The sequence below is a fragment of the Herpailurus yagouaroundi genome, unplaced genomic scaffold, assembly GCF_014898765.1.
Source record: "Herpailurus yagouaroundi ecotype Mexico unplaced genomic scaffold, PumYag 185, whole genome shotgun sequence".
NCBI classification, from domain to species: domain Eukaryota; kingdom Metazoa; phylum Chordata; class Mammalia; order Carnivora; family Felidae; genus Herpailurus; species Herpailurus yagouaroundi.
Window position 1 is genome coordinate 19600731 of NW_024412416.1, and position 24827 is coordinate 19625557.

The 24827-nt window shown below is 43.4% G+C and overlaps 1 protein-coding gene across 1 annotated transcript; it reads right to left on the reverse strand.

Moving 5' to 3' along the window:
• Positions 1-13611: 13611 nt before the first annotated feature.
• On the reverse strand, positions 13612-24713 carry SELENOS (selenoprotein S). Its single transcript, XM_040493811.1, has 5 exons — positions 24569-24713; positions 23754-23888; positions 20814-20920; positions 15738-15906; positions 13612-14288 (listed from the first exon to the last, which is right to left on the reverse strand). The coding sequence occupies exons 1-5, from the start codon at positions 24642-24644 to the stop codon at positions 14209-14211; spliced, it is 567 nt and encodes a 188-aa protein (XP_040349745.1). The 5' UTR covers positions 24645-24713; the 3' UTR covers positions 13612-14208.
• Between the last annotated feature and the right edge of the window lie 114 nt (positions 24714-24827).

Sequence of the window (24827 nt, forward strand, 5' to 3'; positions counted from 1 at the left end):
TGTAATAAAATTATCCACAAGACTTGGCTGGCCAAAGCTTGGCTAGATTTACTGCAAAGATATATCATGGCCTGATTATAACTGCAAGAAGTTGGAAACAACCTAGATACCCAATAATAGGGGAATGATTAAATTGTGGTCTAGATGAACAATGAGATACTATTATATTATTTTAAAATATATTATATATTATGTTGTGATACATTGTTTTCACGTCATGAATTTGTTCACATTTTAACCTCTTTTGTTGACCTTCCATCCTGCTTCTCCACCTTCTAACCAGGATCATTTTCCTTTGTATTAAAGAATACCTCTCAGAATTTCCCTTGGTATATGTCTGTTGATTGTAAACTTCCTCAGTTTTTGTCTAAAAATGTCTTTATTTTTTTAATTTTTTTTTTTTTTCTAAATTTTTTTTTTTTTCAACGTTTATTTATTTTGGGGACAGAGAGAGACAGAGCATGAACGGGGGAGGGGCAGAGAGAGAGGGAGACACAGAATCGGAAACAGGCTCCAGGCTCTGAGCCATCAGCCCAGAGCCTGACGCGGGGCTCGAACTCACGGACCGCGAGATCGTGACCTGGCTGAAGTCGGACGCCCAACCGACTGCGCCACCCAGGCGCCCCTATTTTTTTAATTTTTTAATGTTTATTCATTTTTCAGAGGCAGAGAGAGACCGTGTGAGTGGGGGAGGGGCAGAAAGAGGGAGACACAGAATCCCAAGCAGGCTCCAGGCTCCAAACAGTCAGCACAGAGCCCGACACAGGGCTTGAACTCACGGACTGTGAGATCATGACCTGAACCGAAGTCAGACACTCAACCAACTGAGCCACCCAGGCACCCGTAAAAATATCTTTATTTTGCCTTAATCATTGAAAAATAGTTTTCCTGGGTAGAGAATTATAGGATGGGAGTTATTTTCTTTTGAGTCACTATAGATATCATTCTAGCATCCTGGTTTCCAGTAGTCGTTCTGATAGAAGCCAGCTATCAGTCTAACTACTCCATCAAGGATAAGCTCCTATAAAGATTTTTTTTTCCCTATGGCTGATTTTTAAGTTCTTTGTCTTTGGTTTTCAGTAGTTTTACCATAGTATGCCTGCGTGTATTCTTTGTATTGATTCTGATTGGGATATGTTGGGTTTTTGAATCTGTGGATTGATGTCTTTCATCAGGTCCAGAAAAAATGTCTACCATTATTTTCTCAAATAATACTTCTGTCTGATTTTCTCTCTCCTCTTCTACTGTGACTATAATTCCAAATATGTTAGACCTTCTCTCTATATCTACTATGTATCTACTACAATCTTTACCTTGTCTTCTGTATTATTCAGCATTTTATTTCTCTTTGTTTCATTCCAGATTATTTATTTTCACCTATTTCCCAGCTATTTCTTTCTTCCGTTTTGACTACCCAGCTATTAAACCTGTCCATAAACTATTATTTTTAGTTACCGATTTGTTTTCAACCTTAAAATTTATTTTTAAAAAAATATCCTATGTCATTTTTAAATGTTTCAATCTTTCTTTTCATTTCCTTGTACAAGATAAACATCCCTTGTTTACAGCATATTTTATGGTTGTTTTACTGGAAGCTTTAAAGTCTTGGATTCCTGAGAGTACATTGCCTGTTGCTTTTTCAGTTCTCCCTTATGTGGTCTTGTCCCCTCATGTGTCTAATTATCTTTGATTATGTGCTGGAAAGTATTTACAAAATTATGTGTGGAAATAATGTGAAGTCTAGGATGGGCTTATCTTCCTTCAGAGAATATTGTGATTGCTTCTGTCAGGCATCTGGGAACAGTTATAGTCCATGACTACCTTAATTCTGGTGCCAGGCTGAGATTTTTGTGAGCCACCAAGATGACTGGAAGCCAGGCTGCAAAGTCTGTTCAGGCCTTTAAAGTTAGGGTGAGGGATTTAGCAAGGTTCCCAACCTTGCCAGACCCCAGATTCAATGTTCTCTAGCCTTGAGAGGCCAGGAAGGACTGTCAGATACCTTCTGAACTGACAAATGTCCCAGGTGTTACTGCCCTTTATTCCCAGATGTTGGCTTTATAACTGCATGATTAAAAAAATATGTTAACCTATCTTGGTTACGGTTTTTTAAAGTTTTTTTAAGTTATGTTAAGTTATTTTTTAAGTTATTTTAAGTTATTTTTAAGTTATTTTAAGAAGGTTTTTTTAAGTTATTTTAAGTTATTTTAAGAAGGATGGCTGGCATGAACCACCCAGTCTACCATTACATGAATACATTTAAGAAAAGGGATAGGGTGCTCTTGCAAGAGTCTAGTCTAAGGCACCTGTTCACCACTTGAAAGTCACAGTAGCCAATTCTAATTGTGAGGCATGTACAGTGTAATTTTTTTTTTTTATTCAAGTGACTCTGCCACTTATTAGCAAGTCACTTTGCTTTTCTGAGTCTTGGTTTCCTCATGGATCAAATGGCAGGAATCATCTCTTTCACAGGGTTAGAGCAGATGATGGATGTGAAATTGCTTTGTGACAAAGGCAAAAAATTGAATGTTATTATTTTGGCACTTTCCAAATGTAATTTTGCTTTTTACTAGTAAGAGTCAAGCTCCAGAAGTTTGTAAGTGGTTGAAATATATTTTTCAAATAAATAAAATGTTTCCTAGTAATAGTCAATTTCTTGAAGTTTGTGAATAGTTTAAATCTATACTTGAAATAGTTTGGGATTCTTGGTTACTTGGATGTGATCAGCTTCTAAAAATTTATTGAGCTGTATATTCACAGTGTGTGCATTTTTATGTCTATGATTTTATATTTCAATGAAATCTGTTTAAAAACCAAAAATTTGAGGGTGCCTGCGTGGCTTAGGTGGTTAGGAATCCAACTTCAATTCAGGTCATGAGCTCATGTCTCATGATTTCCAGCCCCACATCGGGGCTTGAAATTCTGTTGGGATTCTCTCCCTCTTTCACTGCCCCTCCCCCACTCACTCCCATGCACATGCACTTTCTCTCTGTCTCTCTCTCTCAAAAATAAATAAACATTTAAAAAAACTGAAAAAGAGAAAACCCCAAAATTTATATGTGTATATTTTTAAAAATTTTTTAATGTTTATTTATTTTTGACAGAGAGAGAGAGAGAAACAGAGCATGAGCAGGGGAGGGGCAGAGAGAGAGGGAGACACAGAATCTGAAGCAGGCTCCAGGCTCCGAGCTGTCAGCACAGAGCCTGACGCGGGGCTTGAACTCACAGACCACGAGATCATGACCTGAGCCAAAGTCGGACACTCAACCGACTGAGCCACCCAGGCACCCCCCAAAAAATGTATATTTTATGTGAATGGGTATTATATGCATGTAGGATAAAATTTAAAAAGTAGAAAGGGGTGGAAACATGTTTTTCTTTTCATCCTGCTCTTCAACCTTTCACTTTCCTTCCTCAGCAACCACCATTGTTGGTTTCTTTTGTATTGCTCCAGAGATTATTCTATGCATATTGAAGCACATGTGTATATGTAGATGTCTGTACCTACATGGTCCCTCCCCTTTTAAACTCAATGTCAGCATCCTATACATGTTGTTCTGCAACCCACTTTTTTCACTAAATATAAATCATTCTGTAGCCATACTTATGAACTATACTTATGTATAGTTACAGTTACTTAGTATTCTGATGTATGGATATTCTGTAATTTGTGTACTAATATTAGATATGCCACTCTTTTGTATTATGTACCCAAGAATATTATTTACACACCTTTTGTGTGAACGTATTTTAGGGTAAATTTCTAGAAGAGGAAATGCTTAGTTAAAGAGTGTATGCATTTAAAATTCTCATATATTCAGATTGCTTTCTGTAAAGGTTATACACTCCTGTCAACAACATATGAGATTTGAGAGTGTCTGGTATCCCACACTCTTGCAAATATATTAAGTGTATTTACATTTGCCAATTTGATAAGAGTAAAGAAAGGAAAACAAAGATATCTCATTGTATTCCTTTTATATGGATGAGGTTGAGCATCTTTTCATATGTTTAGAAAAAATTTTAATTTTCTTTTCAGTGAAGCTTACCATTTGTGTTTTTAGTACGTTTTGTTTTGTTTTCTAAGGTAGGCTTCATGCCCAGTGTGGAGCCCAACTCAGGGCTTAAACTCACAACCGTAAGATCATGATCTGAGCTGAGATCAAGAGCTGGACCCTTAACCAACTGAGCCACCCAGGTGCCCCCTTAGTACATTTTCTATTGATGTGTTATTCTTCTTTTTATTAGTTTGTGGTTTGCAAATATTCTTTGTTAATTTGTCCTTTATATTTGTGGTTGTTTTAGCCAGGCAGAAATGTTTTATTCTTATGTGGCCATATTTATTAATCTTGCCCTTAGACATAAAGATTCCATAGTATAAAGATGTTGGTTCTCAGAAAATTACTTTTAAAAAATGAATATAAACCCAATAAAAAATACCAGTGGGTCTCCTTCCTTCCTTCCTTCCTTCCTTCCTTCCTTCCTTCCTTCCCTCCCTCTCTCTCTTTTTTTTTTGAAATAAGCATTTCTAAAGTTTGCATGGAAAAATTAAAAATGCATAGAAAAATTCCATAAAAGAATAATGAGGGTGACTGTATCCATTACACATTAAAAAAGTATTACAAAGCTACATAAATTAAAGCAATGTGGTGTTGATGTATTGTATTAGTCTCTTAGGGATGCTATAATAAAGTACCCCAAAGTGGGTGGCTCAAAACAAGAGAAATCTATTCATTTCCAGTTCTAAAGATTAGAAGCCTGAAATCAAGGTGTGAACAGGCCATGCTCACTCTGAGACTCTGGAGAGGATCCTTTCTTGCCTCCTCCTAGTTTCTGATGGTGGCCATCAATCGTTGATGTTCCTTGATTTTGCAGATACATTGCTCCTTCCTATCTCCACCCATCATCACATGGTACTATCCCTGTGTGTCTTGTGTGTGTATCCAAATTTCCCTCTTTTGTTAAATTTTATTTATTTATTTTTGAGAGAGAGTACACAGAAGGGGCAGAGAGAGAGGGAGAGAAAAAGAGAGAGAGAATCCCAAGCAGGCTCTGCACAGTGGCAGCAGAGAGCCCAAAGTGGGTCTTGAACTCACAAACCATGAGATCATGACCTGAGCCAAAATCAAGAATTGGTCACCTAACTGACTGAGCCACCCAGGTGTCCTTATGTTTCCCTCTTCTTATGAGGATACCTGTGATATTGAATTAGGGGCCCACCCTACTCCAGTATGATCTCATCTTAACGAATTACGTATGCAATGACCCTCTGTAAAAATAAGGTCATATTCTGAGGTACTGGGGGTTACAACTCTAACATATCTTTTGTTTTGTTTTTTGTTTTTTTAAAACTTTTTAAAAATGTTTATTTGTTTTTGACAGAGAGAGAGAGAGAGAGAGAGCATGAGCAGGGGAGGGGCAGAGAGAGAGGGAGACACAGAATCCAAAGCAGGCTCCAGGCTCTGAGCTGTCAGCACAGAGCCCGACGTGGGGCTGGAACTCACAGACTGCAAGATCATGACCTGAGCCAAAGTCGGACGCTCAACCGACTGAGCCACCCAGGTGCCCCTCTAACATATCTTTTGGCAGGGTAGAAGGGAATGGACACAATTCAACCCATAATTTGAATGTATAGATAGATGTCAAGAGAATATAATGGAGATCAAAAATAAGCCTAAATATATTTGGGGATTTGGTGTATTATTAAAATGAAGGAAAGATGGAACAACTGTATAGCAGTTTGGGAAAAAAAAAAAAAAAAGGAAGTTGGATCACATTCTTCTTCTTGATACCAAGGTAAATTCTAAATAACAAACCTTTGATCAAAGGTTTAAATGAAGAAAGTACTGGTAGAATGAGAGAATCTGAAAGTAGAAAAAGTCTTTCTAAACATGACCTAAAGCCCAGAATCTGCAAATTTACTTGTAAAACTAGAAATTAAAATAGATATGACATTATCCCTGCTGTGGCATTGCTTCCACTCCCTTATGGCTTCTGGGGTGAGTGAAGAAGGTGTGTAGTTACAGTTGCTCTTTGGGGGACTGTGGGTAATGCTGGGTGTGCTCCTGGGTGCTGGCAAGCAATGTTGAGGTGAAGCCTTAGATGATTGAAAATCTCTGATAAAGATAAGCTATCTTAAAGTAAACATTAAGAAAGTTTTTAAAAATGGGGAGGGGGGTGCCTGGGTGGCTCAGTCAGTTAAGTGTCCAACTTCGTTCAGCTCAGGTCATGATCTCACGGTTCGTGAGTTTGAACCCCATGTTGGGCTCTGTGCTGACAGCTCAGAGCCTGGAGCCTGCTTTGGATTCTGTGTCCCCCTCCCTCTCTGCCCCTCCCCTGCTCACTCTCTCTCTCTCTCTCTCTCTCTCCCTCTCAAAAATAAACATTAAAAAAAGTTAAAGATAAGCTATCTGGAGCCACCTGGGTGACTCAGTTGGTTAAGCATCGAACTCTTGATCTCAGCTCAGGTCATGATTTCATGGTTCATGAGATCCAGCCCCACATTGGCCCTGCACTGACAATGCAGAGCCTGCTTGGGATTCTCTCTTTCTCTCTCTCTCTCTCTCACCCTCCCCCCTGTTCATGCACACACACTCTTTCAAAATAAATACATAAACTTAAAAAAAAAAAAAAAAGATAACCTATCCATCACTCTGCTGGATACTGTAGATTCAAAGATTTAATATGACCAGTGGCCTATATCAGCTTAGGTCAAGGTTGACATGTTTCCTCCAGGCATACCTCCATTCTCCAATCCCTGCCTGCAGCAGCATCTAATCCATCATAGCCCTCTGAGCCAGGTGATTCTCAATACAAAAAAGTTGAGGCAGCCACAACCTACCAATAATAGATGAAGCCTACTGGGAATTCTGGGCTTGACCCATTACAAGTATTGTCTCCACTGATTTGTGCAATGGTGCGATACCCTTAACTAATACTGTTTGTCTTTGCAAGAAAGACCGGCATCCTTGGTTTGTTTTTCAAAACTACATTTGAATTTACTATAAACTTGTTTTGGGGCACATTTATTATGCCTTCTAGTATTTGTTTCTCCTCTGTTAAAGTCCTATGTCTGAATTTTGTCTTAAACTTTAGTGCCAGGATAAACTCTCTCCTCCCAAAATGTCTGACATCTTTCTTTTTTCTAGCAATGAGAAGCAAACAATTTGTGGTTTCCCCTGTTTGCCTTGGCTACTAAGAAACTCAGAACAGGGGCACCTGGGTGGCTCAGTCGGTTGGGCATCCGACTTCAGCTCAGGTCACGATCTCACGGTCCGTGAGTTCGAGCCCCGCGTCAGGCTCTGGGCTGACAGCTCAGAGCCTGGAGCCTGCTTCCGATTCTGTGTCTCCCTCTCTCTCTGCCCCTCCCCCGTTCATGCTCTCTGTCTCAAAAATAAATAAATGTTAAAAAAAGATTAAGAAAAGAAACTCAGAACAAAATTAAATGCTCGATAACAGGAACTGTATGATGTCTTTTCCCTCCTCTCTTTGTCCTCATTTTATATTACTCTTTTATCAACCTCACTGTACACATATCCTTTCCTATAAGCCACCTCAAAGCCAGAACATTTGCAGCACATGGTACAGGCCTCACTATCTGGGTCCCCTGCCAGGGTACCATGGGGTGCCCCCCTACCTCTATGGAAGGCTCTAGCTTTCTACTCTCCCTTGCTGCCTCAGACCTGGTGGTGGCAATCACCTCCCTGGAGTTGCCAGCCCTGGGCCACTGAACCCCACCCCTTCATCCACCTAAACTTTGCCTTTGTAGGCCTTTATTAGGCTCTTCTTGATTACCCAGTTCATGCAGGCCATCTATTTCTAGCCAGGACCCCGTCTGCTACATACAGTGAATGTCCGGGCAGTGGGTCTGGGAAACAGACCCTCAAAATGGGATTGGGGACTGTGTTGCTCACATATTTAAGAAGCGAGCAATGGGACACTGGTAACACATAGCACGCAGTGGCATCTCAGGCATTCAAAGTATCACTGGTGACATCCTAGGAGAGCAAAGCAATGGGAGATCAAAGGTCTGAGTAACAGTCCTTGTGGCAACAAAGGGAACTGGAAAGACAGTGAGGTCACCTAGCCACTTCTGATGGGCTCCCAAGTGTATAGGGAGGACAGGGAGAAGGACAAACTGAAGGTAGTTATTTATGGTCAATGTAGAACCTAAGTGGGAAACCAGAAAGCTCTGATGGAATTCCTGTATTCGTTATGGCTGCAGGGGAGAAATGGCTGTCCAGGGCTGGACTGTAAGGTTTGCAGAGTTGCACTGCCAATGAAATGCTTGGCCCTATCCGGTCTCGCACGCTAAGGGCACTGATGGGAAAGAGTGGGACCTTGAGCTATGGGTTGACGCAGAGGAGGCTGAAAACCTTGACCTCTAAATCCCTTTGCCTCAGCCCAGCCAGCCTCCCCCTGCAGGAACACCTTTCCATGAACACACCTGGGGCAGCTACCTCTCCTGCTGACGCCAATTACAACCTCAAGGACTCACCCATTCTCCTCCTTAGTGCCTCCAGGCCACAGGAATAGTTTGATCCCAACATATGCCGGATGGAAAAGTACCATGCCGGTAGTGGAAGGGCAGAGCTGAACAGGCCCTGGCAGAGCCTCATCCCTCTGTGCTGGCAGGAGTCTGGGAAGAATCATAGTAATGGACTCCAAGGCTCCCAGAAGGACAATGAATTATAAAAGGCTTACTGGAGCTGAACTTCTCAAAATGGAATTCAGGGTTTAATGTGTTGGCTGGGGAATGGTGTTCAGGTCCACTAGATTCCTTATCTGAAGCCTGTGTTCAAAGTGGCCTAGAGTCAGCTCCCCATGATGCTGGCTTGAATGGACTGCCAAATATGGCTCCCTGCAGTTCATACAGGTCAGCTTCTTGGGGCAAGAATGGAGTGGAGAGTGGATGTGGAGGGGTAAACAGAAATTACCCAGCACTGTCACTGTCACTATCCTTGATAGTGGTAATGAACACTGATGCCTCCTCACCAGCACCATTTTTAGTGCGTTGATAAAGGTATGTCCTCAAGGCCACTTCTGGATGGTATCATTAAGGGGTACACTGTAGGCCACTGTATTAGCTTCTTCTGGCCGTTGTAACAAATTACCACAAACTGGGTGACTTACAACAACAGAAATTTATTCTCTTATAGTTCTAAAGGAGAGTCCAAAGTTAAAGTGTTGGCATGGCCATGCTCTTTCCCTGCCTCTAGGGGACGATCCTTCCATGTCTTTTTTGGTCCTAGTAGCCCCAGGCAGTCCTCAGCTTGTGGCTGCATCACTCCAGTCTCTGCCTCTATCTTCACAGGGTTGTCTTCAGTCTGTGTGTCTCGTCTTCTTGTAAGGACACCGATTGTTATGGGCTGAATCCTGTTCCCCCCGAAGTCACATGTTGGAGCCTTAGCCTCCAGTACCTCAGAATGTGACTGCATTTGGAGATAGGGTCTTAAAGACATAATTATGTTAAAAGGAAGCCTTCAGGGTGGGCCCTAATCCAAACTGAGGGGTCTTTTTAAATTTTTTTTAATGTTTTATTTATTTTTGAGAGAGAGTGAGACAGAGCGTGAGCAGGGAAGGGCCAGAGAGAGGGAGACACAAAATCTGAAGCAGGCTCCAGAGTCTGAGTTGTCAGCACAGAGCCTGACACGGGGCTTGAACCATGAGCCGTGAGAACATGACCTGAGCTGAAGTCGGAGGCCCAACCGACTGAGCCACCTAGGTCCCCCAAAGGATCTTTTTAAAAGAGGAGATTGGGACATGCAGAGAAAGGAGAAAAGACCACGTGAAGAGGTACCAAGAGGGTGGCCATCTGCAAGACAGCAAGGGGCCTCAGAGGAAAGCAAGCCTGCAGACTTCGACTTCCAGCCTCCAGAATCTTGCGATAAGAAATTCTGTTGTTTAAGCTACCTGGTCTATGGTGCTTCATTATGGCAGCCCCAGCAGACAAATACACTAATCACACTGGATTAAGACCTACCCTAATTCAGCATGACCTCGAATGAACTCATTTTAATTTGATAACATCTACAAAGATGCTATTTCCAAATGAGGTCACATTCACAGGTACCAGGGGTTAGGTCTTCCAACATACCTTTTGGGGGATAGATTTCAACCCGTAACAGCCACCAGGGCATCAGTTGACCAGTTTAGCTGGTATTATGTTGACCCCACGAGCTCTAGCTTTCAGCTGAGTTCAGCCAGTGAGGCACTGGCAGAGACTGGTGGGTGGGAAAGTGGGGTCAGAGTACTTATTCTGGTTCCTTCTCACTGGGAAGCACGGGTTGGCTCTCTCTACCGCAGGCCGTCTTTGTCAGGTGGATTTCTCCCACATAGGCCCTCTCTACAGGTTCTGGTGACTGGTCTCTTTGCAGATCTTTAGCTTGTGGGGTGGGGAGGAAAGCATCAATGGCTCCCCAGTGGTGCTGGCTGCCCCTGGCATTGTACCCTCTCTCACTGGTTTCCCTAAACCCCAACTACACCTATGCAGTTAGCTTCTCTACTGAGTACTTACTGAGTATTTACTCCTACTGAGTACTTACTCCTCTACTGAGTACTTACTCCTCCATCAACTGGTTTGAGTAAGCCATGTTTCCTGCTGGACCCTAACCATTAACAGGGCATTTTCTAGGCTCCTTTTGGGATCAGGGTGTGATATATTTACCAGAGCAGCATTCTTCCTATTTGTTAGGCAATTCTCTTGATTACAAATCTTGGGGATGGTCCTCAAGAATCAAGTGGGGGAACCTTGATCCAGATTGGGTATTTCAAAGACTGAAAGACTGGTATTAGAAGATCCATGAGGATTTACCATACTTCCAATGCAAATGGCCAGTTTCTTTCCCTTCCCTGCTTCCACACCCTTCTACATGGTTTTTGTTTCTTCCATTGAGAGGTCTTCCCTCACCTTTGCATCGGGCCTGGACTTAGGAATTGGTTAGGCTGATGGGATGGTGGCAAATGTGAAGCAAACAGACTTGGAAAGTTTTGGCACACTCTTCCTGGAGCTGAATCACCATGTGAACAAGCCCAGCCAGGCTGTTGGAGATTGAGAAACACATGGCCTCCCTCACCTGCCGCCAGCTGAGAGCCAGCCAACCAGTGTGTAAGGTGTCCGTACCTGTGTGGTTTCCACAATGCCCCCAACACTGGTTACCTTCTTGACTTTTTAACTTCCTCTAACTCCAGCATTTAGTGGTCAGGAAGGTGAGAAAAAAAGCACATAGCAACGGCCAGAAAGGTAGGAGCAAACCAGTCACGTGTGTTGTCCTAGCAGTCAACAGTGTTTTTCTAAGGAGTGCTCAATTATCGCCAATGATGCTTGGTTAAGGGGAGTACTGAGAATGATCCGTCAGGCAATACCACAGGTGACCTTAAGAGCTTTGGAGAGGCAGAACTAGACAGAGATTACAGAAAACTGGTTCAAGGAGGGAACTGGCAAGGGGAGAGATGTGGGCCATTGTGGGAATAAAACCCAGCTTGTGGTGCTGTGGCAGACAGAATAGGAGGGGCAGCAAGGAGGGGTCAAGTGCTACTAGGCCAAACAAGACGTAACCAAGAGTTCCACCAGTTTGAAATCTGATGGCCCAGTGAGAGCCCAGTGTTCAGCAGGTCGGGTAAGGAGCAGATGACAAGCAGAGACAACTCCAAGCTTGAGCTGCAGGGAAGGGCACCAGTGGGAGCCAAGGCTCTGTTTCACATGGGCTCATTCTTGTTTGGATGCAAAGCCTGCTTGAACATGTGGTGAGGAAGAGCCAGTAGAGAGGGCAGGGGGTTAGGAGAGGCAACAGTGGAGTCTGTGAGAGGGTAGGGGATCCGAATGACTGTTCAAATCTTTCTCCTCATGTACGGAGGCAGGTGCACGGGTCAAGGACAGAACTCCAACTACCAGAGTTTCAACTGAAGACTCATCTGTATCTTGCCCAAGGGTCTACTAATGTTTCTCCATGATCAGGATGGACTGGGTCACACATTCATCACTGAAAACTTACAGCTCCCAAGGGTCTATCATGTCAGTTCCAAGCTGCCATCCCAGCCGCAGCCCCTTTGCTGAGGCATGAGGCAGTGTCCTGCCCGGTTCGACATCACTCTCTGGCCCTGGCCCACTCTCTTCTTCCCCACAGGCCTCAGGTTCTGGCTCCACCTCCTCCTCCTTTCAAGAGGAGAGCAAGACCCACCTTCCCTGGCTACTTCAGCCCACCCTTCTGAAACGCTTTCTGCCCTCAGCTTGTGGCACACAATTTCCCCACTATTTCTACCCCACAGAACTGCTTCATTGGCTAGAGCAAGGTCCCCACCCTGGTTATCTTGGGCCCTTGGCTGTTAGGGGTGCAAGGATGAAGTCAACTATGGTGATCAGGGCTCAAAATTCAAGCATCGTTTCTTCCCATGTGCTCATGACTTGCTAATTTCTAAATTTATGGAAAAATGAGGCTTGAGGGAAATGAGTCACAGCTCACGTATACTAAAACATGCCCTTCCACTTCTAAAATGAATCACTGAGAGCAACTTAACACATGTTTTCAGCTACAGAAAATATGTAAAAGAAAGAATTATTAAAAAGTTCCTTTACAGCCCACAAGGGAATCTCTCTAAATGTAAACAAATCTGGATAAAATACTTTAACCCAAGTGTGAAACTTCCCATGCTGTAAGGCTTCTATACTGGTAAAAAGCCAATCTGGTTACAAACTGGAAACTGGGATCTCCTAAACCTCACAAACCCCAACCTTGTTTTCACTGGCCTGCTCTTCTGTCTGGAACCCCTGGTATCCCCCACCCAAAATTTTCTTTTATAAATTTTTTTAAATATTTTATTTATTTTTGAGAGACAGACACAGAACAAGTGGGGGAGGGGCAGAGAGAGAAGGAGACACAGAATCCGAAGCAGGCTCCAGGCTCCGAGCTTAGCACAGAGCCCGATGTGGGGCTCGAACTCACAAACTGTGAGATCATGACCTGAGCTGAAGTCCGAAGCTCAACTGAGCCACCCAGGTGCCCCTCCCCCACCCAAAATTTAAGTCAAATGTCTCCAGACTCAAATTCTAGTCTTGACTATCCCAACCTACTTGTTTGTTAAGTACGCTGTTCAAGTGTCCTGTTTTTGCTCTCCCCAACCTTCCCCAAGAGACTGTGAGTCCCATAAAACCAGAATGTATTTCTTCCTTTCTTTATATCAAGGAAGACGACCACAGAATACTTCACATATATCAGATACTCAACTCAAGAATGTTGGCTAATTTATATATGAGACCACTCTAGGATACTTTCCCGGCTAATTCTGAAGATTAATTTTGTTCCTTCTTAGGATATCTCCACTTGACAGCAGGCTCTAAACTACAGCACACAGGCCAAATCCAGCCCACGAGCTAAGAAGGAGTCATCATGCAAGGGGAATGACCCACAGGGCCCTTAGAAACCTGGATGGCCCTCGAGACACCTCTAGACAAGATGTTTATCTTATTGGTTTAGCAATTCCACTCCAAGCACCCGATTTTGTGGACAAACCCCAATGGGTCTGCCAACTCTGGGAATCATTGTAGCTGTCATGCGCCATGCTCACCACAGGAGAGAAATCATGAGGAGGGAAAATGAGTAATAGTAGGAGGTTGTGGGATGATAAAAAGCTGTTTAATGTTTGACAAATTCAAGTTCATAAAGAAGTTTCCTTGAATTTAATAAAGATGCTAAAAATGTTCTTTGCATTTTTTTTTAATATTTACAGGTTTTTTAACAAAGTTCTGTACATAAAAATAAATATACAGAAACAACCCCATCAACTGTCTGCATCAGTAATCCTCGCTGGTGGGCTCACCATTTACAAGGAAGACATCATTCAACGCAACCTGTCACAGAGACTGTCCTACCAGCAAGGACTTCTAACTTGAAGAACCATTACTAGTCTCTTTCATCTCAAGATTGTTAGTCACCTGGAGGGTCTTATCTACCAACTAGCAATAACTCATGAAATCAATGAACACACTCATTGTGTTCACAGTTAGTGAACTGTGACCAACTGTCACTACTGCTAGTGGTGAGGTCTATAACCTCTGCGGACTTCGACCATTAAAGATGCAGGTGTAGTTAAGATCAGAAATAAACCCCACTCCCCTTGGCTAGTCACTGTGAAAAGTGTGCGTAAGGCAATTGAACTGAGGGTTACGGATTCATCTTGCTAATGTCAAAAGCGACACTAACAAGATTCTTAGCCTCATCCACCAGCTGACGGGCCTCTGCGTCCGGGTCTCCAGGAGCAGGCTCCACCTCCTTCACCAGACAAAGGGTTGTAACCTGGGATGAGAGAAAGGAAGCAAAACAGTACTGGGAACATTCTGTATCAAACATAAAATCGTGATCCTCACATGCAAAGCACTACAAAGCTATGGATTCTATTCTCACGGACATTTTCACCAAACTTTTAGCTACCATGTGAAAAAAATAACTTTATTCTGTGACTGCACTTTGAATTGACTTTCGGTTGGGAATAAAAGAAGCCATCCAGCTTCCTGATCTCAACTCCTCAAACATATGAAAACTCCCCAAAACAAACAACAAATTTGCCCAAAAAAACCTCTCAAGATGGCTGGATTTAAATATATGGAGGCCCCTATTATAGTGCTTAACAAAATGTACACAATTCAACAGCGCTTGGGTGGCTCAGGCAGTTAAGCATTTCTTAGTCTTGGCTCAGGTCATGATCTCATGGTTCATGGGATTGAGCCCCGAGTCAGGCTCTGTACTGACAGCACAGAGCTTGCTTGGGATTCTCTCTCTCCTTCTCTCTCTGCTCCTCCCCTGCTTGCGCTCTAACTCTCCCACTCTAAAATAAATAAATAAGTAAATAAAATGTATACATGCAAATAAGGACTGTTCAAGCTACAGAAAATAAATTAAAAAAAAATCAAAACAGAACAGAACTTGCTGTTCTCAGTGAGAAATGGGTAATCTATGTACTCTGCCCTCATTCTTAACCCTGCAAACTCACTAGCTTCCCAAAGTTAATGGACATTTGGTAACTGGGTTGAGTGTTCAGGCTTTAGGCCAGTGAGACCTTAACTGAGGTGGTTTTGCTCTTTACTTGCTGTGGCATCTTTGGGCAATAACTCCCTATGCCTCAATTTCCTTATTTGTAACACACCAAGCTAGTCAGAGAGCATCTAGTTCAGGATCAATGGAAACACTAAGATACCATGCACATAGCAATATCATGCATTACATTTTCTACGATTTCCACTCCTCTCCTAAGTATCACCACTGTTTGCTCTGAAAAATATCCTTCCAGCAAGGTAAGTTAAAAAAAATTTTTTTTAATGTTTACTTTTGAGAGAGAGAGAGAGAGTACATGTGCAGGCAAGTGCAAGCAGGGGAGGGGCAGACATACGAGTGCCATCATTCCACTCACTGGGGCCTTGACTGACCTCCCTTTCAACTTATTGAAGGTTTACTTTTTTTTTTTTTTTTTACTAAGTGGACACTGAGGCCAAGGAGGTTACAGGCCTTCAGAAAGCAGGATTTTCACCCACATCCTTGCCCTGGGACACTGGGTAAGAGGGCTCCCCAGGTTGGTGACTGCCAGGGGTATGGGGGGCTTGGTATGTGCTTCTTCTGTTTAATCTCCATAATCCTAAACTTCGGAATTAGCCTCAGTTTATAGACAACAAAAGGAAGAAACAGAACCTTGTTTTTAAAAGGTAAATATATGCCATAATTGCTCAAAATGCTTTAACGTTAGGTACTTACCACCTCCTCGCAGAGGTTTTCTGTCAGACTTCCGTTTCGGCAGGACTGATGAAGTAGAAGGCCCAGCACTATCTTCTTCCGGGGGCTTTCTTACATTTCCTTTGTAACTTTTTCCTTCTTGCATGCTGTCCCACATTTCAATCTTCTGTCTCCTTTTTTGTTCTTCAAGCTGAGGAAGAATCACACGTTACAGAATGAATTCAGAAGATGTCATCTTCCTCAAAGAAAACGCAAACTGTGCCAATTTTCTAATTTTTGTTTTTTAATTTTAGGGCATGCAAACAGGAGAGAGACACAGAGGGAGAGAGAGAGAAACTTATTAAAAAATTTTTTTAAAATTTACATCCAAGTTAGTTAGCATATAGCACAACAACGATTTCAGGAGTGGATTCCTTAATGCCCCTTACCCATTTAGCCCATCCCCCCTCCCACAACCCCTCCCGTAACCCTCAGTTTGTTCTCCATATTGAAGAGTCTCTTATGTTTTGTCCCTGTTTTTTGTATTATTTTTGTTTCCCTTCCCTTATGTTCATCTGTTTTGTCTGTTTCCCTTGCCTCCTGAGATGTGTTAAAATCCTCATATGAGTGAAGCCATATGATATTTGTCTTTCTCTGACTAATTGCACTTAGCATAATACCCTCCAGTTCCATCCATGTAGTTGCAAACGGCAAGATTTCATTCTTTTTGACTGCCGAGTAATACTCCACTGTGTGTGTGTGCGTGTGTGTGTACCATATCTTCTTTATCCATTCATCCATCGATGGACATTTGGGCTCTTTCCATACTTTGGCTATTGTTGATAGTGCTGCTATAAACATTGGGGTGCATGTGTCCCTTTGAAACAGCACACCTGTATCCCTTGGATAAATACCTAGTAGTGCAATTGCTGGGTCATAGGGTAGTTCTATTTTTAATTTTTTGAGGAACCTCCATACTGTTTTCCAGAGTGGCCACACCCGTTTGCATTCCCAACAGCAGTGCAAAAGGGTTCCTCTTTCTCCGCATCCTTGTCAACATCTGTTGTTGTCTGAGTTAATGTTAGCCATTCTGACAGGTGTGAGGTGGTATCTCATTGTGGTTTTGATTTGTATTTCCCTGATGATGAGTGATGTTGAGCATTTATTCATGTGTCGGTTGGCCATCTGGATGTCTTCTTTGGAGAAGTGTCTATTCATGTCTTTGGTATATTTCTTCACTGGATTGTTTTTTGGGTGTTGAGTTTGATAAGTTCTTTATAGAATACTAACCTTTATCTGATATGTTGTTTGCAAATATCTTCTCCCATTCTGTCGGTTGCCTTTTACTTTTGCTGATTGTTTCCTTAGCTGTGCAGAAACTTGTTATTTTGATGAGGTCCCAGTAGTTCATTTTTGCTTGTTTCCCTTGCCTCCAGAAATGTGTTGAGTAAGAAGTTGCTGCAGCCAAGATCAAGGAGGTTTTTGCCTGCTTTCTCCTCGAGGATTTTGATGGCTTCCTGTCTTACATTTAGGTCTTCCATCCATTTTGAGTTTATTTTTGTGTATAGTGTAAGAAAGTGGTCCAGGTTCATTCTTCTGCATGTCGCTGTCCAGTTTTCCCAGTACCACTTGCTGAAGAGACTGTCTTTATTCCATTGGATATTCTTTCTTGCTTTGTCAAAGATTAGGTGGCCATACGTCTGTTGGTCCACTTCTGGGTTCTCTATTCTGTTCCACTGATCTGAGTGTCTGTTCTTGTGCCAAGTACCATACTGTCTTGATGATTACAGCTTTGTAATATAGCTTGAAGTCCGGGATTGTGATGCCTCCTGCTTTGGTTTTCTTTTTCAAGATTGCTTGGCTATTTGGGGTCCTTTCTGGTTCCATACAAATTTGAGGATTATTTGTTCTAGCTCTGTGAAGAATGCTGGTGTTATTTTGATAGGGATTGCATTGAATATGTAGATTGCTTTGGGTAGTATCGACATTTTAACAATATGTTCTTCCTATCCAGGAGCATGGAATCTTTTTCCATTTTTTTTGTGTCTTCTTCAATTTCTTTCATAAGTTTTCTATAGTTTTCAGTGTATAGATTTTTTACCTTTTTGGTTAGATTTATTCCTAGGTATTTTATGGGTTTTGGTGCAATTATAAGGGGGATCGATTGCTTGATTTCTCTTGCTTCATAGTTGGTGAATAGGAATGCAACTGATTTCTCTGCGTTGATTTTATATCCTGCCACTTTGCTGAACTCATGAATCAGTTCTGGCAGTTTTTTGGTGCTATCTTTTGGGTTTTCCATATAGAATATCATGTCATCTGCAAAGAGTGAAAGTTTGACTTCCTCCTGGCTGATTTGGATGCCTTTTAGTTCTTTGTATTGTCTGATTGCAGAGGCTAAGACTTCCAATACTATGTTGAGTAACAGTGGCGAGAGTGGACATCCCTGTCTTCTTCCTGACCTTAGGGGAAAGCTGTCAGTTTTTCCCCATTGAAGATGATATTAGCGTTGGGTTATTCATATATGGAGAGAGAGAATCTTAAGCAGGCTCCACGCTCAAAGCGGAGCCCAATGCAAAGTTCTAACTCACGAATGTGAGATCATGACCTGAACTGAAATCGAGTTGGACGCTCAACCGAGTGAGCCACCTGGCACCCCAACAATTTTCTAATTTAAAAGTCCTTCAAACCAAACCTTCACCTGTGTTTTCTTTAGTTAATAACAGTGCTGTCATCTAGTGGTAGGAATTTAACTCACAAACAGAAACTTTACTAAAGAAAGCAAAAGGCATCATGGAAAAATGAATACCGATCAGTTCTCCTGAAACTTGCCCATAGGAGGACATGTGAAAGAATTCTGACTTGGAACAGGTGAGCGTGGCTGGCAGGCCTGCTCTGTGGCCATGTGGCCATGTTACCTAAATCACTTAATCCCTCTGCTTTGCATTCTGTGAGGATCTAATGAGAGAAGATTTGAAAGTGCTTTGAAAGTCAAATACTACTGGAAACATAAGGAAAAACTAATCTTGGTGGAAAACTGTGCACAACAATGAGCACTTGAGAAAGCTTGTAATCCTACAGTGAGTAGGCACCTGAGGAGGGTGGGAACACGGTGCCCTGGGCCTTTGCCTCTGCTTCCTACTCCCAGAAGAACAACATTTCTGCCAGTAACTGGGTACCATAGCTTACATACGCTACATTTCCCATTCCCAGTGGAATCCAGACCCAAACTGCTGTTCATTCTGGTTCCAGTTACACTGTGATGTCACAAGGGTATGTGACAAGATGCCTTAAGAAATCACATATCCAGAAAATTCCTCCATGGCTTTCAGAGCCCCTTGCTGCTAACCCCAAATACCTGTCTCCCCATGCTTCTGCTGTCTGCAGATACAAGAAGTCAAGGAGGAAATCATCTATTCTATACTCCTAGCTGACACAGAGAATGCCAGGATGGGACTCAGTTGACAAATCCTGAGACTACAAACAAGAGAGCGCAGTTAGCTGTGGGTCAGGCAGGCTCAGTCAGTTGATTATTACTATTATGTTTGTGAAGTACACGAGACAGAACCACATGTGCTACAACAATCTGAACACTGAACACAAGCTTTTGTCCCTTTCCCAATTTTCGGGGGCTCAGACTGCAATTTTAAAAAGTGATCTTTTAAAAAGATTATTTTTAGCTGCATCGGCAAACTGCATAAACGATCAAGCTATCTCATGGACACCACACAAAAAACTCAGGTCCTGAAGTCATCCATTCTGACATGCAGAAGGAATTCAACTTATTCGGTGGCTCTAGGAACAATAATAATTACATGGTTTGAGATCGGCAGAGCAAAAACCTAAAATATGCTCAAAACTGGCTCAAAAACTAAAAGAACTAAAACATGCTCAAAAATGGCATTTATGTATACTCTGCTGCCACTTCAATAAAAAATTCCTATGTGTGTTTATATATGGATAAGTACTTCTGGAAAAAATATCTACAAATCCTAACAGAGAATGCTTGGGCAGCAGCAGGTAGAACAAGAAAATGAGAAACTTAATTTTCATGGTATTGATTTTTTATATCTCGAATTTTTTTACTCTATGTGATTTAAAAAGTTAAGTAACAGCAATGTGCTAGTACATTCTAGGTTACTGGCTGCTTTTAGTGGAAATGTGCAACTACACACAGAAGTCTGCTGAGAGAGTTACCATGGAGGAGGAATGTGTGGAGCAGGTGTGGTCCTGCTCTACCCTTTCTTTCTGGGCTCCAGCCAAGCTGGGGAGACCAGGCAGAAACCACAAGAGCCACTAGCAGTGGCAGAAAGGCACATGACCCTGGAAACACCAGAGACACAGGCAAAGCTGACAGGAAGACCTATTGCTCTGCTGCCTTAGAGCCAGCAGAGGTTTCCTTCTGGGAGGATGAAGGGGGGCCCAGAAACATCTGGACTGACACTTCTCAGAAAGCAGAGTCCACACCTGGTCGTTTCAGTTACAGACAGGGTCCAATCTGGTGGGTGGTCTCGCACCTATGAAGGGCGGCACAATCCCCTGCCGGCTCAGGTCACTTCCAACCGCATCCTTGGTTCTACCACCTCTCCCCTTCTCCTCCCCCCTCCCCAACCAAACCTGTAAAAAAGCTTTCAAAACTCCATCTCCTGCTCTCCTTCTCACCCTTGGGTTGAGCCCATCACCACCGTCCCTGGGCTCTCCTTCCATCTGCCGAAGGTGGCCCCACCAAGCTAGTTCATATGAGATACATGGCTTGAAAGAGACAATGGAGGAAGAAGCTGAATGTGTACCCCGTGTGTCCAGTGCCACGGCACCCTGATACACCGTTTTGGGTGAAAATACTATGTGAGGAAACCACTGAAAAGCAAAAAGGTAAATAAAAGACATCTTTTTTAAAGGAGTCTTTTCCCCATAAACCGTAAGATATTGCACAAGGAAAGCACGCTGACAGATGCTAAGTGGAAATGATTCTGTCACAACCAGTTGTTCCCAGTACCCGCCCTAATGGGGGAGGCCATGCAGGCAAGCGTGTGTATACACACCCACACACACTCTTTTACCCACTAAGCCTCCAACTATTTCTTAAGACCATATGTTCAAACTCAAACCGGTTCATACCTGTCTCAGTTTTTCCTTATGCTTTTCGACTTGTGCATTTAATTCTTCTTGCATTTTCAAACGGGCAGCTGCTAAAGCCTCTTGCCGTTTAACAACAACATCAGGTTCTAAAATGTCAGAAACAATTTGAGAAAAAAGAAACTCCTGAGAGTCCATATTATTAGAAGGATATGGAAGTACAGATGTCAGACAATACAAAAAAACATGGATTTTACACAAAAATTCTATTGCTCTGCATGTATTTTACTGCTTATGGGGGCAGAGGATTGTCCTATTGTCATAGTTCATAGCCCTAGTTAAATATCCAGGGCACCAGAAACCCTTTAGAAATGTGTTATGCCTGGGCTCCCCCAGCAATTCCAAGTCAGAGAGCCTGGCACAGCCCAGTGACTGAGACAGAAGTGGTTTGAGGGGCACCCTAAAATTCCATTCCACAACCTGGACACCTCCTGACACCCAGTCTCCAGGCTGACCAGAATGCTAGAAGACAACCAGGAGAAGATAAAGTTGTCTGATCATTAGCCGTCACTTACCTGGCCCAGATCTATACCACAAAGAGGTAATGATCCTTAGATACTTTACCCTTGTTTCTATGGAAAAGAAACATCCTTCCAGTTAGCATTAATGGAAATGAGCTCCCCAGCTTTATCTGTTTTATTTGGTTTATAAAACAAAGCAGAATTTTATAAATATTCAGCTAAGTTCTCTATCTGCTCATCTACTCAGCCCACCATGTCAAGGATCACCAAAGGGCAAGGACACAGGGGTGTGGCTAATTTTTAAAGAAGAAAACAGGGGCGCTTGGGTAGCTCAGTCAGTTAAGCATCCAACTCTTGATTTCAGCTCAGGTTATGCTCTCACAGTTTCGTGAGTTCAACCCCCACGTTGGGCTCTGTGAAGAAGGCCCAGAGCCTGCTTGGGATCCTCTCTCCTTCCCTCTCCCTGCCCCTCCTCCACTCATGCTCTGTCTCAAAATAAATAAATTTTAAAAAATAAAGAAAAAAACAAAGAACTGTATGTTCAAATCAGCACTATACAAAAGTATAGGCAATCATCACTACCTAGACAGTAGTGGGAAAAGACCCACTTAATTGAATCCACATAAAATGGACTAAAATGTTGTGGTCAGTCAAGGGAGCATATGCAGTGGTAGGAATGGCTGGAACTTTACCTTTAAGTAAATTATTTAGGTATTTATTTATTTTTGAGAGAGAGAGAGAAAATGTGACTGGGGGAGGGACAGAGAGAGAGGAGACAGAATCTGGAGCAGACTCCAGGCTCTGAGCTATCAGCACAGAGCTTGATGCGGGGCTCGAACTCATGAACTGTGACATCATGACCTGAGCTGAAGTCAGATGTATAACTAACTGGCTGAGCTACCCAGGAGCCCCTGGAATTTTATCTTAAACAAAACAAAATGACAATTCCACTTCATAGAAATATGAAGTTTGGTAACATTTGTAACTATCAGGTCATTCTCAGTATAAATCAAGTGTGGAGTTTTTAAACCTGATTTTCCTAACAAAATCGTACAACAGCACAACATAACACTTTGGGCTGCACATTTACTTTTTGCAGTGCTTCACGAAAACAACGAGTTCTTTTTAAAAATGCCCATCATCTCATAGATCTGCTCTCCCAGTGTAAGACAGATTTCACACTGCCAGCACCTCCGCCATGAAGAGGGCTATACTGGGTGACGAAAGCAGTTTCCTAACATCACTGCCACCCTCTTGATGAAATCCTGCACCTTATGCAAGATGAACAACTGTAATTTGTAGTTTGTTGTTGGATGTACAGCCAATAATCAAAAAGATGGAGAGAATGGCAGGACCACAGGGCTTCGTGGGAAAGAGGAGAGGCATGTTTGAGTAAAGGACATTTCTAAGTCTTTCCACTAATGACTACTTTTGTGTCACAACGTGTGCTTTTCTCTCTTCTCAGTAACTGTGGGGAGTCCAAAGAATGATTTTTATCTGTTTAATTATGCTGCTATTCCCCAAACATTTAACATTTCTTTTTTTTTTTACAAATTTTTTTTTTAACGTTTTTATTTATTTTTGAAACAGAGAGAGAGACAGAGCATGAACGGGGGAGGGGCAGAGAGAGAGGGAGACACAGAATCGGAAACAGGCTCCAGGCTCTGAGCCATCAGCCCAGAGCCCGACGCGGGGCTCAAACTCACGGACCGCGAGATCGTGACCTGGCTGAAGTCGGACGCTTAACCGACTGCGCCACCCAGGAGCCCCTAAACTGTTTATTTTTGAGAGACAGAGTGTGAGCGGGGGAGGAGCAGAGAGAAAGAGACACAGAATCCGAAACAGGCTCCAGGCTCCAAGCTGTCTGCACAGAGTCCGATGTGGGGCTCAAACTCATGAACCGGTAGATCATGACCTGAGCCGAAGTTGGACACTTAACCGACTGAGCCACCCAGGTGCCCCTGAACATTTATCATTTAGATATGTCCTCAGAAACTAGTTTCTATCTAGCAAAAAGGCTAAATAAATTTTTGCCACAGCCAAATGTAACTTGAAAGCAGACCTGATGAGGAAGTTGTGAAAATCAAAATGTGATGGATATGAAGAACTAAGTCTGCATTTCTTGTCGCTCACAATGGTTCTAGAAATTTAGTAGGTAGACCCCCAAGTATGGAGAAGCTGTGAAATTTTCATTTCAATCCATCCCCTAAATGAAAAACCATTAAAAGATATGCAGGAGTGCCCTACCCACCACCAAGCAGGTTTTCCATCCCATGACAATCTCTGAAATTAAAAAACCTATTGCACATTTCCCCAAGATCAATTGCAGAAACATAAAATGGTTTTCCTCTCGTGCAGATTAGAAGCAAGACCTTCTTACTCCTGGTAACAGACTAACTTTTAAATGCTAGAAGAAAGAGGTGTAAAGCCACCACCTTCCTTTCTGTTATCAGACACTAACCCACTGCGGCCGCAGCTTGGTCCAGCTGTCTCTGCCTCAGGGCCCTGAGTCGGGTGGAAAGCTTCTGAAATACCACGTAGAGAAGGATGCAGCTGAAGACGATGTACCAGCCATAGGTGGCTAGCAGGGAGCCCACTGAAAAGAAAACAGTTTTCAAGAAAGTAAAAAAAACATATATTGCTAGTGGACTTTTGCATAAAATTCACCAAAAGACAAAGGAAGCATAGCTCCTGCCCTCGAATCCCTCCGGGTCTAGCTGAGGAAATGGCCTCCCAAGTAGGCAGTTAAAATAGAAGCGAGTACAATTCGGGGGTCACCGAGAAGGGACTCCTCAACCATCTGGAGAGTCGGGGGTGGAGGGCAAGTCCGGAGAGCACGGGAAAGCGGGTTTTGACGGGTCTGGAGGGATGTTGATCCGACTCAGGAGGGCAAAGGCCTTTCGGACCTCAGAAATTTATAGACAGGGGTGGCCGTGGGGGCCGATACAGCGCCGGGTATGGGGGACGAAAGCGAGGTCTGGAATGAAATGCCAAGGGCCCAGTGGCCCCAGTAACGCAAGCCACAAAGGCTTGCTTCGCATAAAGGACTGGCGCAAAAAAGGGCCCGACGGCGCAGCCAGGAGGAGTGCAGCTCCTAGAGGGCCTCGGCGCGCGTTCCAGGCCAGCCGCCCGGAGCTGCGTGGCCGCCACCGGCTCCCAGCCAGGCCTCCCCTGGCCTCCCCAGGCCCCGCCGGGCGCGCAGCGGAGGACGACCCACCAAACATGGCGGCGCCCAGGACAGCTGGTGGCACCAACCGGCAACCCGGGGCCACTCACCCGTGACGTGAAGGAAGCGCAATCCCTCTGTCTCCAGGGCCGGCCGCGCGGACAGCTGCTGCCCGTCGCGCTCCATGGCCGCCGCCGCCACCCTAGGTGGCCGGTCCGCGTCAGCTCGAGTCTTCGCCTTCCGGCCCGCCCCTCCGTATACGTGGCGCTCCGGGGACTAGCGTCCCTGAGCCCCGGCCAATCGCGGCGCGACCCGGTCCTGAGACTCGGCCTATCACAGCGAGGGTGTGTCCATCCAGGAGGGGCGTGG

Coding starts and splice junctions, on each gene's coding strand:
- SELENOS (XM_040493811.1), bottom strand. CDS start 24,644: ATGGAGCGCGACGGGCAGCAGCTGTCCGCGCGGCCGGCCCTGGAGACA. Junction 23,889..24,568: donor GCGCTTCCTTCACGTCACGG/GTGAGTGGCCCC, acceptor TTTTCTTTTCAG/TGGGCTCCCTGCTAGCCACC. Junction 14,289..15,737: donor AAAACCTCTGCGAGGAGGTG/GTAAGTACCTAA, acceptor CTCTCATCCCAG/GTTACAACCCTTTGTCTGGT.